Source organism: Pyxicephalus adspersus, chromosome 4 (assembly GCF_032062135.1).
Source record: "Pyxicephalus adspersus chromosome 4, UCB_Pads_2.0, whole genome shotgun sequence".
Classification (NCBI taxonomy): domain Eukaryota; kingdom Metazoa; phylum Chordata; class Amphibia; order Anura; family Pyxicephalidae; genus Pyxicephalus; species Pyxicephalus adspersus.
This window is the reverse complement of record NC_092861.1, coordinates 120373593-120392829: the sequence shown is the minus strand read 5'-3', so window position 1 is coordinate 120392829 and position 19237 is coordinate 120373593. Positions and strand designations below refer to the sequence as shown.

Genomic DNA, 19237 nt, shown 5'->3' with positions numbered 1-19237 from the left:
ACAACCAAATGTATAACTAAGTAAATGCTCTTCCTTTTATTAAGGTGGTCTGAAGTTCTCAGTTGCTAGGCTTCATGAGATATTCAAAGACCGTTCCTTTAACATCAGTCAAGTTCTGGTAAATGTTCGACAAAATACTTCCCTACAATATACAGTGGTTAGTAGGTTGTAATGAAAGAAAAAAACTGTTAAGTAAGTTGAAGAAAATGATTCTTTCACAGCATACAGATCTTCCAATTGTTCTGTTTGTGTCTTAAAAGAAAGGCAATTAAACACAATTTGATAAAACATTTTTTACATTTCAATCAATAACATTTAAATTCACATTAAATCCCAAAAGGATTGGTTGCACTGTAAGTAAACAAATATGGATATATTCCACAGAATAAAAATATTCTAAAAATGATTTAAAATGTTGTACTTACACAATCTCATCATTTTGGAACTCTAGCTGACCACAGGTATCCTCAAAGTCTTCTCCTCCACCTCTTGCAGTGCCCTCAATAGTTTTATAAGGTATAATAACAGTTCCGCGAGCTCCAGATGTTCTCAACACTTTCACCTCCATAGTGCCAATGCTTTCACTGATATGAGTAACTGGCTCCTCAAATGTAAAGATGCCTGCATGATCATCATCAAAGATAGTAACCGTAGCTGTAGAGGGTGATCCAAGGCATGCAAGAGATGCCACGTGATTAGATTCAAGGTTCACTTCTGTTGTCTCAGAGTTCACACGAATATTGCTTAGGTGGACCAAGAAGTTTTCATCTTCTTCAAAAATGTCATCATCAATAATGCCAACTCTGATCTCCTTCTGGGTCTCGCCAGGTTTGAAAACAACAGTGCCTTCAGTAAATTCATAATCTGAACCAGCATTGGCAGTACCGTCTTCTGTTCTAAAATCTACAAATACTGTGTTGGTCAAATCACCTCCTCGACGAAAAATGGTCAGAGCTACTGTTCCACAGTTCTCCAAGCACTGATAAGTGGACTGTTCAAAGTAAATCTTGCTGACAGGATCATTCTCAATGGATTCATTGTTAACCTCATGCATGCTGACTGCTTTTCTAGCTTGATCTGCTGCATGTCTCTTTAATATATTGCCAGCACCAGTCATCAAACGGGTGGCCTGGATGCGATAAAATGCTCGGCTTTTTTGCTGTTGACTCAATACTTGATAGTTAGCCAACTCAAGCAACTGTTCCATTTCCTTCTCAGGGTGTTTTTGCTTCAGTTCCTTCAGGATCCTTGCCATATCCCTCCTGGCTTCTTCATCATCCTGGTCCTTCTCATCAACCTCCAGAACTAATGAGCCATCAAGAAAGTTTTCTGTGTGTGAGTTGAGAACTTTCCCATCCATCTCAATGTCAGCTTTGGATGATGGTCTATCACCTTCTGTTTCAATGATCATTCCTCTTTGTTTTCCAGCACGATACCTTTTGTAGACATACTTGTAAAACAACAGCCTCCGGTCTGCGACCCAAGCAAACACCACACAAATTGGAAAGAAGAAAAAAGTGAGCAAACCTTCCCAGACCTCAACAACGCCAGGTGAAATAACAGACAAGATCATATACAGCCAAGTGTAGGCAAAAATACTCCAGGCTGCAGTGACGAAAAATACTCTGAGATGTTTTATCTTCCTTATTTCACCATCAGGAACGACATAGACACAGAGGGCAATGATTATGAACATATTAAATGCGGCACTGCCTACAATGGTACTTGGACCAAGATCCCCAGCCTGAAAATTATGTCCACAGACTTCAATGACAGAAAGGAGAATCTCAGGAGCAGAGGAGCCAAGAGCCATAAGGGTCAAATTGGAAACAGTCTCATTCCATATCCTCACTGTTGTCTTTGTGGTTTCACCATTTTGTTTCTTGATAGTTATCTCTTTTTCTTGAGACGTAATGACTTCAATAGAGGACATGAAACGATCAGCAATAATCGATACCCCTAGGAACATGTAGACCATGGCAACAAAATACACTGTAGCTCTTGCAATTTTATCACCGTACGATGGATTCTGCGGTTCCCAAATTGGTAAGATGACACCTTCTTTGCAATAATAGGTACCTACACAATCACTGAGGTTTTTTCCTGTTTCTGGAGCCATTGTAGTTTCACCATAAATTGTTCCCACATGGCACAAAAGAGGCACAAGGGCAAGTAGATAAAATCCAGCAGGAAAGGAGGATACTTTGCTTAATCCCAGCATGGTGATGGCTAAATCAGATGTTTTTCCAAATATCTATAAATCTGAAATGACAAAAAAAAAGAAATTGTAAATTAAACTAAACTTGTATCAAGCTAATTTCATGTTTCTTCTAAAAACATATTAAAAACAAATCTTCAACATTTTTTGAAAATATGTGATATATGAAGAGCAATGTTGTCTAGAAACGTTTTTGAATAACTTGTCACTTGTCTCTGCATAGCCACTAGGCTTCCTACGTACATTACCATTGGCTATTCAAAGCTAAATGTAGGAATCACTCATATATTTATTTTTACTGTAAACACTTAAGACAAGAACCATGGTCCAATCTTACTATCTTGAAGAGCACCTTTGCAGGAATCTTTAGCAGCTGATACATCCAGGTGTACCAGATATGCATTTCCCAGCTGCGCCCAGTGCCACCCGACTAACATTTAATATTATGTCCCTGAAATTCTAAAAGGACACAGCAGTAATATAGTTGCCTGTGAGTGAAAGCACTGCTTGGAGATTCAGGTATCTGACATACCCAGTGAAGTTTCTTGTCACATTTGTAAGCAGGAAAGATTGCATATAAAGCTGACATAATATTTTGAAATTATGCAAACTGATATTGCTAAAAAAAGTTAATTGTCTGGATGTAAAGTTGATCTTTCACCATGCAGATAACTGTGACCACAAAAAGATGAACACCTTAGTTGCATATTTATTTTGGGTTGGTGATCTTGGCAAAGGCAGAGGACCAGAAGACCAGGCAAGAAAGATTTTTTAGGACCAGGCCAGAAATGGCAGTTTGCATCATCTATCAAGGGACCACGTTAACAAAGAAGGTGCTAGCAAGGTTTTGTACACAGGTTAGATGATTCTCACCCGATACGACCATTCAGACTCATCTCAAGTGAGAATCTGACATGTGTACAGTGTAAAGCATCATTCCTAATGGATCCATGAATGATCAATGATGAACGGCTGCTGTACGTGTCAATGGAAAAGAGCACAGTGGGGTGCTGTTCGCTCATTTTCTTCCCCCCTCCATAGAACAGAATGGTTCTTACGCTGTGTACATCTCTCGTTCATTTCTCTGTCACTCTTTTGTCGCTGGAAACGATCATGAAAGAATATTTTTTAAATGATTTATTAAAGCTCTATAAGACTGAAGAAGATACACTTTCATTAGTGAAGCTGGATGATCCAGCAAACCTGGAATGGATTTGGTCCAGGATTCTAAACATTGGCTAGCAAATAACAAATGACTTTTAAGAAATCCATTCCAGGTTTGCTGGATTACCCAGCATCTCTGATGAAAGTGTATCCTCCCCAGCCTTGGAGAGCTTTACTAAATCGCGCCCAATGTGTGTATTATTAATTTTCCCTCGTGTAGCTCCAAACATGAAAAAAAAGTATTTTATTAAATATGCAGAGAGAACCACAACTAAATATTGTGGTTTGTAAACATTGCACAGCCAGAGAATGAATACTGTTGTGTTTTCAGTATAAATATGGCAAATGTAACAATAAAGCAATAATGTGCCTGTTTAGAAAAGGAACAAAGCACTTCAAGTACATGCACGTCATAACTGAATGACATTGAGGGGCTTGTATATAACAGGGCAGACATTGCTGTGTGCAGCCTATTCGTCAAGCTGACTTATATAGCTGGTGATGGCCCCATGACTGAGGGGAGAGGAGAGAGTTCTGTGACTGGAGCAGAGCAGGTCATGTGACTTAGACAGGTCACCTGACCAGGTTCTTCCATTTTGTTACATAGCTATCATGCAATTTTGTTGCTCACAGCTTAGTACAAAGCACATTTATTAAACACAAAACTATAAATGTGTGCTGTGTGTTTTACCAGTCATACCACTACTTTCAAAGCTGGGCCTTGCCCTCTTGAAAAAAACAAAAAAAAAAAGTGACAGCAAGATCAATTTATACTATAAAAACAAAATTTACATACAAATTACTCCTATAAAATGTCAAGAAAACTGAGTATTTATAGGTATAAAGATAAATAGGCAACAATTTATTCATTGGGCGCTATCCCAATTTATGTTATCTGCTTGGAACTGTTATGAAAATTTAGGTGGGCTGTTGGGACTATCCTGGTGCAAGGCCTTTCTATTTCTCAGAAAATTTAGATTTGGCCCAATTTAGTCTAAAACCAATTTATTTTGGGTCAGAAGAAAACAGGAAGAATACACTCACACCAAGTAGATGGTGACCCAACTGGGAACAGAAAGCTTGTACTGTAACAAGAATAAAGTTTGTCACTGTTCTGCTTAATAATTGCTGTACTATAATATTAAAGTCCTACAAAGGAAAGTATTGGGGAGATAAAGGGTTAGACTCTCTGCCGTATCAGTGTCAGCACTGGGAATAATTATCCTCACTTCATGTCCTGGTGTAGAATATACACAATAGTAATAAATAAAATAAAATTTAGCCTAGTTCTTATGGTAACGCCGTGATATTTCCACTCTGTAGTACTTCTGCTGATTCACATTAAACAGAGAATACAGCCAGACAAATGTCCCAGGAAAGTCAAGACACAAACAGTTCTAATGATTTTTACCAGGTAATTTAAATATATCCTTATGCATCTAATCCCAAAAAGTAGGGACACAAGAAAGGTGTGGTAAAGGGCAGAAATTATATTGCCTAAAAAAGTTTTATAATTAGGAAACCAATCATTCACATGCTCATTACGCAACATATAAAATTGCATGCCTGGTAATTACTGTTGTGGCCCTTCCCTCTCCTCCCATTGCTAAGTATAGCTAATGAAGTTTCATGAATTATGGACATTTTACCTGGTGACCTCTTGTCACTATAGGAAACTTCCAAATCCACCATAAAAAGGCAAACAGCCAAAGTGTTATTTAGTCTTTAGAGTAATACACAAATATCATAAGAAATTGGATACATTTAATGTATTTTAAAGGCTTGCCCATCACACTGACTTGTACTATAGCATGAAAGTTCCACTATTAAGTTTCCATGATCAGGCAGGTCATTATTGAAGAAATGGACAGGTAATGCCCCTTCTGCTATAATCTCTTCATAACTGACCGCTCCAGGTATCTAGCAAAAAAGCTGAGCTGCACATGCGAAGGGGCAGCTTTGCTTGCTGGGATACCTGGCAATCCTGGCTTCCCCTGCACTTGCCGGGAATGAATGAACGTCATCTCAGCCTGCCCAATCATAATGGCAGTAGATCATCAACAGAACGAGGAGAAAGGAGAAGATGGCATTGCCTATGCGAGGGTTTAGTTCCACTTTAACATTTACCCAAAATGTACAAATTTTTTACATTGGAATTACTAAAAAAAGTATGATCCGATTTTTACTCAGGATTAATATATTTTCTAATTGAACTATAGTTTCTATTCAAAAATAGACGCCCCTGATTGGCCTTATTTTGACAAAGTCTACAAAGAAAGAAAAAGACGTCAGGCACATCGGCTTGACTGTAGATACAGACACATTGTATCATTTGTACCTGCTGTCTGGTTGTATATCTTCCATCATTACATATGTTTCTATATATTCTTCAGGATATTATAGTGTCAAGGCAGAGGAGATTCTCTTCTATTGGTAGCTTGTATTGAGTATCATATTTAGCATGGTAGAGGACGTTAGGGGGACATATTGACACTTTATTTCAGAGAGGTGTAAATATTAATTGGATGATCATGTGGCTATGTATTAAAATGTATGCTCCTATATGGCAAAATGTTGACTTTTGAAGTTGGTTTGCCCAGAGAAGAAAGAAGTATAGTGAGTAGTAAGTTCCAAGGCTAAGAGGCCCACATCAAAATGTGTGTGTGGAGAATAGTGTACTCCAAAAGTTCTTACAGTATATCTAAATATGACCGTATAGTCCTACTAGGATCAGATTTTAGCGTTCCGTTTGGTGCAGACCTTTATCTGACACCTTTAGTGAAACACACTCCCTTCTTCCCCCCATTACAAAATTGTGCTTGAGGACTTGTGATGAGGACTGGGACATTTACTGTATGCCTGGGAATACAGAAACCTAGACGTTTATTTTACACCAAGGTATTTTCATTTACATCAATTTTGTATATCAGTAACAATCTTACTATGCACATATAATATGCAAAAAAACAGCAAAATGTACGTACCTTCCTCTTAGTTAAATATGGGAGGAAAGTGGTCATTGTGTGCTTTGTATGTCTGGCTGGTTTGCAAAGCTTATGAGAAAAGTTTAAAATAAAAATGTATATAGTTGCACAAACAAGTGACTAGGAGATGTGGTTTCCCTTTCACGTGATTGTGGCCAGGCTAAAAAACATAGCCAGCAGCTGGCCGCATGGCGTTTAATAGAGTAGAGTAGACCTGTTTGCAATCAAACACACAGACTGATATGGAATTCAGAAGATTGTCCAAGTATTATTAAAAAGCATGAGTAAAGCAAAGTATAGGTAATAAATAAAGCATTATGCAGCTAGACATAATGAGGAGCTCACTTGTTTCTAGGAGTAACAATTTTGTTTTCCTTTATTATTATATCTGAGGATTTATTACTATTGGCACCAGCCTCAAGCAATCTATTGGCTTTTATTGGAACCAGCCACTTGCATAGTTAAACACTTTTCAGTTTAAGATACATATAATGAAAATTGTTATAAAAACTGATTAAAGATATCTTTCAAATGGCACTGCGGTGGTTTTGATTGATTTACACAAAAATGTGACTTATAGGTCATTTGAAAGTGGTCAACACATAGGGTTGCCTCCTGGCTGGTAAAAATCTGCCTTTTTGTCATTATTATCATATCATCAGAAAAGACCATAAGGCCAGTATTTTCCGAGAAAAGATGGAAATCCTACTAACAAATGAACTAGAAGAGGAATTGGTTGAAAAGTAATAGAAAGCCACGTGTGGGGTCATTATGAAAGAATGTCTACAAATAAAACATACAAATCACCAGCACATTTCCATAATGTTGGCAACTTGTAGGCAGTCATTTTTTATTCTCCAAATGTTCATCAGCAGTTGTACTGGAGGTTACCAAACAATTACCTGCATCTAACACCTTGTGAAGGCTCAAAAACTGTCCATGAGGTGATCATTAGTGATTGTGTTGGAAAGTTTTAGGAGTGATCTACATTAGTCCCCGGTGAGTCATTTAGTGATTTGGCACTGCAGACCACTACACAACAACATAGGACATCTGATGCTATATTTCTTGCTGAGGCAATGATCATCCTGGGCATTAAAACGCTAGCGTCCTTACAGACCCTAAGGGTACATTTCTAATCAGAGAATTGTACAAATAAGAGCATTTCACTGTTTGACAGAATTGTGTTTTGTGTTTGCAACCGTTCCAACCACAGAGGAAGGATATGGCCATAACCAAGCCAAACACGCACAGCGAATACAGACAAGCTATATACGTACATTGTACATTCATGAATCTTCTGTATTGGGTGGAAGTCTTTATATGATATAAAACATTCAGCATGTAATCACTTACGTAATGTATCTCTTTTATTGTCAGGCCACTATTTACTTTTTGTGTTGTAATGAGAACACAAAACAAGTAAATCCAGTTCAGCACAGCCGGGTTTTTAAATCACAGCAGCACATTATGTAGATTAGCCATGTGTTTTATCTGAACTTTACACCATAACCCTTATGCAAACAGAAGAATCATAACTTGCTCTGTCTGCATACTTTCCTTTAACCTACTTGATATGCTGTGCAGGAGTGGGGATATTTAAATCAAATAACTCTTCTTTTGCTTTTGTTTTCTAAAATCCACATAAAGACAAAAAGAAAGACAACTGAATTGGTAATATAGAGATAAATGGGTTTCAATAACATCTGAAAAAAAAAACATCTGTACATCTGGTCACTTTAATGGCACACTTTAAGGTTTACCCAACCAACTTTCCACAAGGATATTTATTCTGACATTTTCTGGAGTAAAATAGATATAATTTGATTTACACAACATGGGTTCCTCTTCCAGGACATGTCACTTCCAGTAACCATGCTGCAAGAACAACACAACAATGTGTACAAAGGGCCTGATTTATTAAAGCTCTCCAAGGCTGGAGTGAATACACTTTCATCAGTGAAGCTGAATGATCCAACAAACATGGAATAGATCTGGTCCAGGATTTAAAACATTTGCTAGCAAATAGAAAATGACTACCCATTCCAGGTTTGCTGGATCACCCAGCTTCACTGATGAAAGTGTATTGTTTCCAGCCTTGTAGAGCTTATTAAATCAGGCTCAAAATGTTTTAATGGAAGCCGTTGGGAGCATGGATGAGCCTGCAATACTACACTACAGCCAGCGACAAGTCCGAAAAGGAGAATCCCCTCTGGGACAAAGGGACACATTTCCATTTCCTAGCCAAAACACAATGGCTTTAGATATACTTGCATTAAGTTTGGAGAAGTGGGAAGGTTAGGTGTCAGGTTCCGCCAAAAAACTTGATTACGTCAGGGGTCAAAGTATTGAGGTCACTGCATTTTTCCTCCTTTTTTAACCTTATGGTGCATAAACCACTTTGTTGCACTCAATCAGTGCTTGATTCCTGATTTTACACTGCTACTCTGATAACTGGTTTCAAATAGGCAGGAAAGTAAATGTATTTGTTTCTGCTGGGCTAAGAATTAAAAGTGTTTTTTCAGCTTATACACAATTGCAGACCTTATGTAGAAAATTTGTAAAATAAACTCTGCTTTATGTTACCAGAACAGCCAAATTCTTACATACCTATGTGACTTTTCTTAGAAGAGTCACAGATAAAAAAATTAGTTAATGCTGGCAACAAAATTTCAAATGCTTTGTACAGAAGGTCAAATAGATGCCAACACAATAAAAAAAGACTGCTGTGATACTATAAAAGATGGAATAAACAATACAGTAAAAGGCATGCACATTGTAAACCAACAACTTTGTGAGCTGCTTATACTTAAAAATTGTTATTATAAAAAGGGAGTCCCTGTGTTTGGTCTCCTAGCTGTGATTTATAGCCAGAATGTCTGTTTTCTTGTGCACAAGGAGTCAGGAATACGCTCACAAAAAATACTTATGGTTGTTGCACAGCAACTAATCTTACATCCTCCAGGCTGTAAAAAGAAAAATATATGTCTTCCTCTTGTATCTCTTTCTTTTACAAACTGTGCCAGACTAAAATTCATCCCATGTTAAGTCACCCTCCCCATCTGCTGCATACACTCTATTGGCAAGCTTTCCAAGCTCCGACTGTATATCTCACCAAATTACACAAAGACGCTGCAGAGGATGGATAGAAACATTTAGTACATTGAACCCTTTTAAATCATAAGGTTTTTTTTTAGCTTTTCGTAATCAGAGTTATTTTAATTACAATTTTTTTGTTCATTGTAAATTATTTGTGTTCAAAACCAAGGGGTCTGTCTCTCTGCTTCATTTTACAAAGGAGGTATGTTTGCTAAACGCTGCTGATAGTCAATTACGGCCCTCGTCATTAAAACATATATTGAGGATAGTGGACCCTGAGGATTTTAATCCAACTTTTTATGCTGCTCTCAATTAAGAAATGGAAGTTTGCTACAATTCCACTGACAACATGATTTTTTTTTTCTAAACTAGCCAGAACTTGATACATCTTAGAATTCAAATACGGGACAATAAACATGAAAAAGACAATCAATCTGGATTGTAAATTATTTATTGGGCAGACACATTGAAGTTTTCAGGGTCCACCATTCGTGTTGCCAAATCACATATTATAGGAAAATGTACCTTAAAATAATATTGGAGTCAGTTTTATGAGACTGTAGAGTTTCCATTGGACTGTATAATATACCATTCAAGTAAAGGAAGTGGAGATATAAAATTATCAGAATGAAATCACACATCCAATAGTTGACATCTATGCAGGTCCGAAATCTGGTAATGCCTTGGCAATATACAGTTTCATCCACCTGGGATTGATGGCATGAATATCCCAAGAGGCTTCAAGTGGGTAGCGGTGCAATACTTCTAAGTGAGCGAGAAGTGAGAATATGGAAGGGCAGAAGGACAAGGGACAGTTAATGATCAAAACCACAAAAGGAGTGAAAGGTCCACCTCAAGTTTTAGAAATCAGGTAAGGGTGATTAGGTGTCATGGGTAGTTTAAAGATAATGGAGTTGTTACTTGTATTGGTGCTAAAACACCCACACCAAGAACTACCTGGCGCCAGGTTCTCAGCACCATAAACCAATGTACCATAGAAAATTCACTACACGTAAAACCAAAGCAATAACAAAAGTGTTATGCATTAGCAAATAAGTAATCACACCACTTAAGGATATTTACTGAAGCTAACCAGCCCATTTAAAATTGGAGCTCTGTAACTGAAAAGCAGATAAGGATACTGCTGCATCGTGCACTTAGTTGATAAATAATTAGTAGAATATTTTGTACTTGGTTTGCAAATCCCTGCACTGTTATTCCCATGGGGGTGAAGGGATATTACAATATCCAACAACTAACGTATCTACTGCTTTCAGATTCCTGGCATATGCTCCCATGAGTGAGAGAAGTGATCACTTTTCAGCAAATGTATTAAGTGGTTAATGAATGGCCTATTACTGAGGACACTCAGCACTGTCTGGATGTGAGATGGACATGTGAAAAGCAATGCTGTTGTTTCTGCTACATCCGGACATGCTGCTCAATTTTCCATGATCACGTATTGATTCTGATTTAATACAATGCTTCTTCCATAAAATATACAGTAACAGGTATCGCCCTATGTGTCACAATAGAAAAGCGACCAAACCACTATCCAGGTATTTAATCTGCCCTTGTTAACAAATCTCAGTATCAAAGTATAATGCTGATTTGTAGGCTGATCAACCTTTTATAGAAGCTCAGTGTTACATGAAGGCTGTATCATACTTTTATGTTCAGAAAGCTATGTACAGCACCCAATGGCTTCACTAATATTATCACAGTTCTTCTTTCTTAAACACCCTGCCAAAGTATTGAACTTTAATGGAGCATTCTGCAAGCTCAGGAAATGACTAATTAAAAGCTGTTTATTAAACCCACATTACCTCTTTCCATATTTTCTAGCATAGTTGATGTTTTAATACATGTTTAACTAAACACAGATTTACTGAGATGGCCATGATATGACATACTTTAATGAATAACTATATCTGCATAGCTGCTATTACTTGATTGCGGCATAAACCTTTGACATATTATATAGTACAAAATACATGAGCCTTAGGGATCTATTTATAAAGCAGTGAACCTGACATGTCACAAAACACATTTCTGATGGAGAGTCAATCACTGCCACCAAAAAGCCATGTACCTGGAAGATTCTATAACAGAAAATGTCAATTTAATGTCAGATTCCCTGCTTTATAAATAGACCCAAACATGTCAAATATTGTTGTTAGATGAAGGTCTTTGTGTCATTAACTGAAATAAATACAGGTGAGCTGTACAGTGCTTGCATATACTTTCAGGTTTTAACCAACATCAGTCTACGGCAGTGTTCCTAAACTTTTTAACATGGGTAAATCCTTGAAACACCTATGAGGAACCCCTGCTATAAATACTATATCCACAACCAGTACATTGGTATGTGATCAGTGGGAAGAATGCCTCTTACATTGCTGTAATGTCACCTTTACAGATATCCAAATGATCATTGGTGTCACATAAAATGACCTGAGAGTCATAAATTCTCATTGCTTAAGGAACCCCTGGCATTCGCTGGAGAAAACCTTGGGTCTACATATTCTCCATAACCCAGTGGTCCACATATTCTCCATAACCCAGTGGTCCACATATTCTCCATAACCCCTTGGTCTACATATTCTCCATAACCCAGTGGTCTACATATTCTCCATAACCCATGCTTCTATTAAGCAGCACCCTACATTAGACATTATTCTTAGCAGATGCACAACATATGAAATGCACTCAGCCCTGTACTTTTATATGTGCTACAATGCAACTGGCTTTAGTATTAAGAAAAACTCAACTTTTTTAGCATTTTTTACATTGTATCTCATTACAGATATTATACTTTTTATGTCCATACAATCTGTCTAAGCATTCTAACTTTTTTCTGCTATATTTAGGCAAAAAATATTTGGTCCATTTCCCAATCCTGTGGCTGGACAGTGCCAAGGGGAAGTAGATCAACCTTCTGCTTTCTCCTCCTACCACTTGGTCCTTATCAGCAATATGTTTATGTAGCATGCCTGCCTTTGTCAGTTTCCACTAAGATAAATTTAAATTCAAGTACTTACAGTAAATGTCATGATTAGAATGAATGCATAACTGCATTTAATGGAAGTTTTGCCTGAAGTTCTCTGTTAAGATTTTACCTTTTCAGTGAATTTCTAAAATGGATATTTTTGTTGGGGGATAAAAGTAAAATTGTAAAAGCAGTAAAATCATAGCACAATATACAAAATAGTAATAAATGTATCATATATAAAAACCAGTAGACAACAACCGATTGAGAATAGAACCCCATACAATAGAGGATCTGTGCTAACCTAATCATGGAGAAGTCTTGATCGATTCTGTCTATATTTTATAAGATATGTAGTATGAAAAGATACTAAAAGATAGTTACTCAGAGATTCAGTGAGTAGTAACTCTCTAGAAACCATACCTAGTCTGATTAGTACACAATGAACATCTGGAAAAAGATGATGTCCATGTCCACATGGTACCTCTTCAGTGGAAGAATGGGCAGCTCATTTTCCCAATGTGTGAAGAACATGTACATCTGATCCATAAAAAATGACTTTTTTATCACACAAAAAAGCAATAGTAAATGGTCAATACACCTAAAGCTGATACTCATGTTTTGGAAAAGCTAAACAAAATCAAAAAATGTCTTACATCTCTGAAGTACTCCAATGATGAGATCTCTGTGCTCAAGCTCCCAGATTTGTACACCTGCCACAGCAAGAACAAGAGGGGTCCTTACCTACAGGAGGTTTATTTTATATGCTGGAAAATGCCACAGGTGGAATGGGAACACCCAAAGGTGGTTGGGAACACCCAAAAATAAATAATGGGTGGGAATAGAGTCAGGAGGTTCTTGTTGCTTGAACTTCCAAGAGATATAGGAAACTATTGGTTGAATCAGTCACGTGCCACCAAATAAAATCTTGGCTGGCCAACATGAATTCAATGAAGTGAAGAGCACCTGTCTTTATGTTAAGGTGAAAAGCTCTATTTTTCCAAATCTTCTAATAAGGCCGCACATATGCATATTTCATCTTAGTAAATCAGGCCATGTATATCTAATCCTGTCCTCTCATCACATTTTACTAGCCTACTTGAACAGGAAATTTTCTCTCTACACCAAAAGGGAAGATCTGTATTTCTGATTCAGACCCACTCAGCAAAAGTATGCTGGAGACGAGGAATGGCCACTTCTAGAAATATGCAAATCGTTGCACAAATGTCTGGAAGTCCGAGGCACGGAGCAACATAAAGAACAAGAGAGAAACTATATTTTTCTAAATTTTTAAAATGTACAGATTGTGAATTTTAGATGTAAACATAATATTTTTAAAAGCTGATTTTCAATGAAATATAAAAGCTGTTTGTGTTGATAAGATGTTGCAACATACGCTAATATGACAGGTTCCTGTTTTCAACACAGCCACCATGTTGAGCCACAAGATAAAATCAAATGTATGGAATTTAGCATTTACACAGATTTCACTTCTTCTTTCAGCAGAAACAATATTGTGGGATCAGACCTCTCTGCCTAGCATATGCCAAACCCTCTTTCAATTTCTTCTTCCAAAGCAGAGGAGACAAGGTCATTTCCTATTTCACTATCCTCCAGCAAATACAACAGTCAGCTTTACGTGGATCTGATCTAACACCCGGGGACACCCAATAGCCTTTTGGATTATATCACATGTGAGTTTTAAAAATGTGAAAAAAAATGTTGTCATGCATAGTATGAAGAGAGATAGATGGATACAGTACATCATATAGATGATGAAATTCCTTAAGCACCTTTGCAGTTAATATCCTGTTCATTATTCAGCACTGATCTGCTACCCCCACTTGCAGCCAGGTTCAAATTCTATTTCACCTTACCGCACGCCATTTGTACAGCTTCTACTAAACATACATATTTTATATAGGACGATCAATACCACACAGAAAAAAGGGCTTGTGTGTATTGCTATATAAATGTGCAGCAATGCAGTTTAGCTGTATAGCTGAGATCCACAATATCTCACAGTGATATAATGCATATCATGGTGCATAAAAAATGCATACCGTTACAGAAATTTCTCCTAACAGAATACACATGCATCCTTTAACAGTCTAGGCATATCTCAACTAAGCATGATGGGAGATGTAGTTCAGCAGCTGCCCACCAAAAAAAGAGCCATTCTTTGCACAAGTCACTTAGATCATGGTAATTTTCCCTGATTTATCCTGGGCAGAAATATACAGTCTTCTAAATGACTGCCTATGTGGAATTTAAAAATAAAACCACACATCTAAAGAATGGCATTAATGTCTAAAATCAGCGCTGACGGTTTCTGTATTCCAATAACCCATGTAATTATCCCTATTAAGGACATCTGCAGTGTAGAAGGGCTAGGTCCTGCGTACTCCACGTGTGCTGAGCCATGTCACTTGTGCAATTCTGCACTAAAAAGATCATCTTGCTATGAACCAGGTGGGGACTGAATTAGGTTATAGATTGCTATATATCGTACAGACTGATAATTGTACAACTAAGAAACAAATGACATGCAGGCATGGTTTGGTACCAAGGCTGGAGTCATGCATCTGCTACCTACTACTGGGGTCTGCGACAATTATACTTCCACACAATATAAAAGTGAATATATATATATATATATAGTTGAATTATTTTTCAGAGCAATACATTAGGATGAAGAACTAGCTAGTAGATGGGAACCGTGGCGGTAAGCAACAGCTGTGCCAGTATAGTGAGAAATCTGTTGTTTGACATGCAGAAATGAATGAATTCCACGCTTGTTAGAGAGATCGGTCCAAAGTGTTTGTAAATCAGATAATGACACAATGTCACAATGACGGCTGTGAAGCCTTTGCAGCCAGACATTGCCTATACACACACATACATGCACACACACATACATACATACATACATAATGATACACAAAAATGACATATAGTAAAAGTAAGTCCGGACTGTTAAAAATGGATTCCACCTCCCATAGCCCCAACACAAACCATGCACTGCAGATGTCAGTGGCAGCCAACAGGTTAAAGAACAGTCCTAAGGAGGTGAGATAAAGGGTATTAGAGACAACAATAGAGACTACAGAACCTTTCCATGGCTGGGGATCCGCAATGAGCTCATTACCTCAATTCCTAGTCTAAGTCATTGATCAGCACCACCGCAGCAGTCCCCGTCGCAGGTCGAGGAAGGTCTAAGTGGAGAGACCTCTGGCAGCTCTAACCTGAAGCTCCAGTGTCCTTTATAGTATCACTCCCTGCACACTGGGCTAATCCTCCTGCATGCTGAGCCTGCCTCATGCAGTATGGTATGTGAAAAGACCTGTCAGGCAGGATGGATATGAATAACCAAGTTATCTGTAAGAGAGAGAGAGGAATCAGGGACACATCTCTCCAGAAGGAGCCACCTACAGCAACAGCAGACATACACATTATCCGCACATCCTCCAGGGACCACACACTCCTCACCTCCTCCTACTGAGGCACCACAGGAATAATAACTCACTACAAATCTATCCCACTCACTACCTATCGGAGGAGGGACTGCTACCCCTTCCAGTGCCGGGGGTGGGGACAGGCAACGCACTGCGGGCAACCGGCGTGCCATTTCTATACAGACTGCACAGCTGCACGAGGGCCCTCTGGGACTTGGGGGTCCATTTTTACTAGACATGAGTCAGACGAGTACTGGAAGCCCCTCCAGCAGACAGGTAGATCCAATAAAAAAAAGTAAACAAATATATTTACTTGGGGTTCACTTTGGCAGTTTGGTCTTGCATGTGGGCCCTATTTAAAGTTAGATAAAAAAAATAAAAAGTTCAAATTATAATTAACACAAAATCTCTCATTTTTGAGAATGGTGGTGACTTTATGCCTGCCCCGTATTCACCTTCATGGCTTAGCTACACAGCGCAAATGGCGCAATTGAATGATGCAGCTCTAGCGACAAGGGAACGTCAAATGGGCAATGTAGCGCCAGCAACAAATAAACGCCAAATGAACGCTGTAGCGTAAGATGAACGGAGAAGCACCAGTATTTCCTGTAAAATCACCAGCGACAAACAAACGCCATGGCACTAGAGTTCCCTAAATATATTAGCGTAAAATAAATTACATAGCACTAGTATTTCCCGTAAAATCGCCAGCGACAAACAAATGCCAAATGAACGCCATGGCGTAAGGTGAACGTAAGATGAATGAAGTAGCACCAATATTTCCCATAAAATCGTCAGCGATAAACCTACGCCGTGGCACTAGGTTTCCCTGAATATGATAGTGTAAAATGAATCACAAAGCACTAGTATTTCGCCAGCAACAAATGAACGCCAAACAAACGCTGTGACACCAGATTTTACTAAAAATCGAGCGACGTAGCACTAGTATTCCCCGTAAAATGGCAAGCGAATGCTAACCAAACGCCATGGCACTAAAATTCCCATAAAATAATAACGTACCATGAACAACGTATTACGACTAGTATTTCCCAAATAATTTCTAGCGATGATTGAACGCCGTCCTTTGTCACAGCGATTATTAATACTCCAGAAAAATGGGAAATCCAAGTGAAGAATAAACTAGCAGCAAATGGCTACAATGTAAACTTTTCAGATGCAGTGATCCCAGAACAAAGCACACATTGCAGCATGATGGGCCATCACACAGCACCCCAATGATGTCTGGGATCCACATGTCATGCTGCGCTACTGTCTATGCATGCTCGCCTCCCAATACACACCGGGAAGGTGACATCGGCCAGCAGACAATGAAGGGCACCCAGCTGCAGGCAGCCTTCTCTTTCTTTTATTATTGCAGTAATCGTATTAAGTGCTTTATTCTGCAGACTCGTCATAATCGCCCCATGCTGGAGGATCTATGAATGGGCGGACAGGGGGTCTCTATACAGCATCACACACTACACAAAAATATGCCATGGCAGGACATACCTGGGGTGGAGGGGACACCGATGACAGTCCTATGGCATCCACCTTTAAATAGGTCCAGATCAGGAAGAAGATGTCTTGAGCATACCAGGAAAAGAGCAAATCCTTGCAGTGAATGCCATGTACTGGGAGCAGGCAGCAGCAGAGAGAGGCAGCAAGCTACCATACACACACTGCACACTACACACTGCACACTACACACTGTGCACACTGCACACTGCACACTGCACACAGATCACAGGAGGGATACAAGTGCAGATTCTCCAGGGTTTGTTCTCAGTGCTCTGTAACTTCCCTCTTCTTTAGTCATAGATCCTGATAGAAATGTTTGTTCTCCTCCTATAGGATCTGCTCTCCCCCAGCTGTCTGCTCTGGAATATTTTCCGATTTCCTCTGGATTGTGAGTGAGGGAGCTCAGGCTTTGCAGTACATCATGGCTGAGAGCCAGCCCTCTTATCAACATCCAGACACTCCCAGCCATTGATCACACTCACACCAGCACTCCAGCTTCCCCCAACCAACATCTCAGGCTGCCCAACTTATTCCAGGACCACGAATATTATTATGAACTTGTATTTATATATTCACAAAGTGAATCCCCCAGGTACACAAAATAAGTACCGATCACAATATATATATATATATATATATCTCAAAATCTATAAGATTGCATCAATCAATATTATGTAATCTTGATTACATAATCAATATTGTGTAAAAAAAATTGTACTTCTTATGCCTGGGTCACCCTAGGAGGGGTGCACCCTGCATGTTTCCCAAACTCACTTCAAGTAGTTTTTTACCAAACCCTTCCCCTCGTCCTCCACAAATCTTGAAAACAATAAATCTCGATCAATATCCAACCAAACTCCCACAATCAGAGGTGAGTTGGAAATTAAAAATCTTTTGAAATTTCTTTTGTCCCAACATCATCACTTGATAAATATGAGGCCGTAAAAGATTTATAATTGATAGTGGCTTAATACATTTCCAATTAGATTTATAATTGATAGTGGCTTAATACATTTCCAATTAGATTTATAATTGATAGTGGATTAATACATTTCCAACTAGTGGACAATCTGGTGATTGCATTCACTTCCTAAAGCTGCATACACACGTGCAGTTATTGTCGTTGGAAAGGATCTTTTACAATCCTTTCCAGCAACAAAAGACTGAAAGATGCATGAATGAGTGGTGTACATACAGCACTGTTCTGCTCTATGGGGAGGGGAGGGGGAGAACGATAGAGCGGCACCCCGCTGTGCTCTCTCCCCCTTCCCATGCATTACGATCGTTTGTCCATCATCCGTGAATCTGCCAGGGCGGTCATTCGGACGATGGATGACGGGCGCTATACACACGCCAGATTCTCACCCGATATTGGCCCTGATCCGATTATCAGGCGAGAACCATTGGACGTGTGTACGTAGCTTAAGGTTCTTAAAAACATTACTCATCCTGCAGGTAGACCTATAGTGTTTGGCATCAGTTTTTTAACGGCACCAATAAGCGCATTAGTGGACTTGTATTTACACCCATTTGTAATAAGCTTACTATCCTATCTGAAGATTACTATTCACCTTCTTAAAGCTTTAAAATATATTACTATCCCCCTAATTCTACATTAGTAGTTCTACATAAAGAAGCTATGTACTCATCAATCCCTTACCAATGAGGTTCGTTAATTGTCCATATGCTGTTGGTCCCAAATGCTTTTATTCTTATACTGTTGGAATTGATTTTAACTCACAATATCTTTCCAATGAATAGGAACTTGTACATACAAAGATAATGAGTGGCAATGGGCACTCATTGTGCA

The 19237-nt window shown here is 38.6% G+C and overlaps 1 protein-coding gene and 1 long non-coding RNA gene across 11 annotated transcripts in view; one reads left to right on the top strand and one right to left on the bottom strand.

The window, feature by feature from the left end:
• Positions 1–19237, top strand: part of LOC140329296 (uncharacterized) — a 163530-nt gene that overhangs the window by 28324 nt on the left and 115969 nt on the right. For all 3 annotated transcript variants that reach the window (XR_011920468.1, XR_011920467.1, XR_011920466.1), the window contains exon 4: positions 13958–14148. This is a non-coding gene — a long non-coding RNA (uncharacterized lncRNA). The remainder of the gene's footprint in view (positions 1–13957; positions 14149–19237) is intronic.
• LOC140329295 (sodium/calcium exchanger 1) overlaps positions 1–19237 on the bottom strand; it is a 254077-nt gene that overhangs the window by 186721 nt on the left and 48119 nt on the right. For 6 of the 8 annotated variants that reach the window (XM_072409477.1, XM_072409480.1, XM_072409484.1 and 3 more), the window contains exon 2: positions 426–2262. In XM_072409477.1, the coding sequence (XP_072265578.1) occupies positions 426–2221 (1796 nt within the window). In that variant the 5' untranslated portion in view covers positions 2222–2262. Of the gene's footprint in view, positions 1–425; positions 2263–15602; positions 15624–17418; positions 17577–19237 lie in introns of those variants that run through there. The other 2 variants (XM_072409478.1, XM_072409479.1) reach the window with 2 other exon arrangements.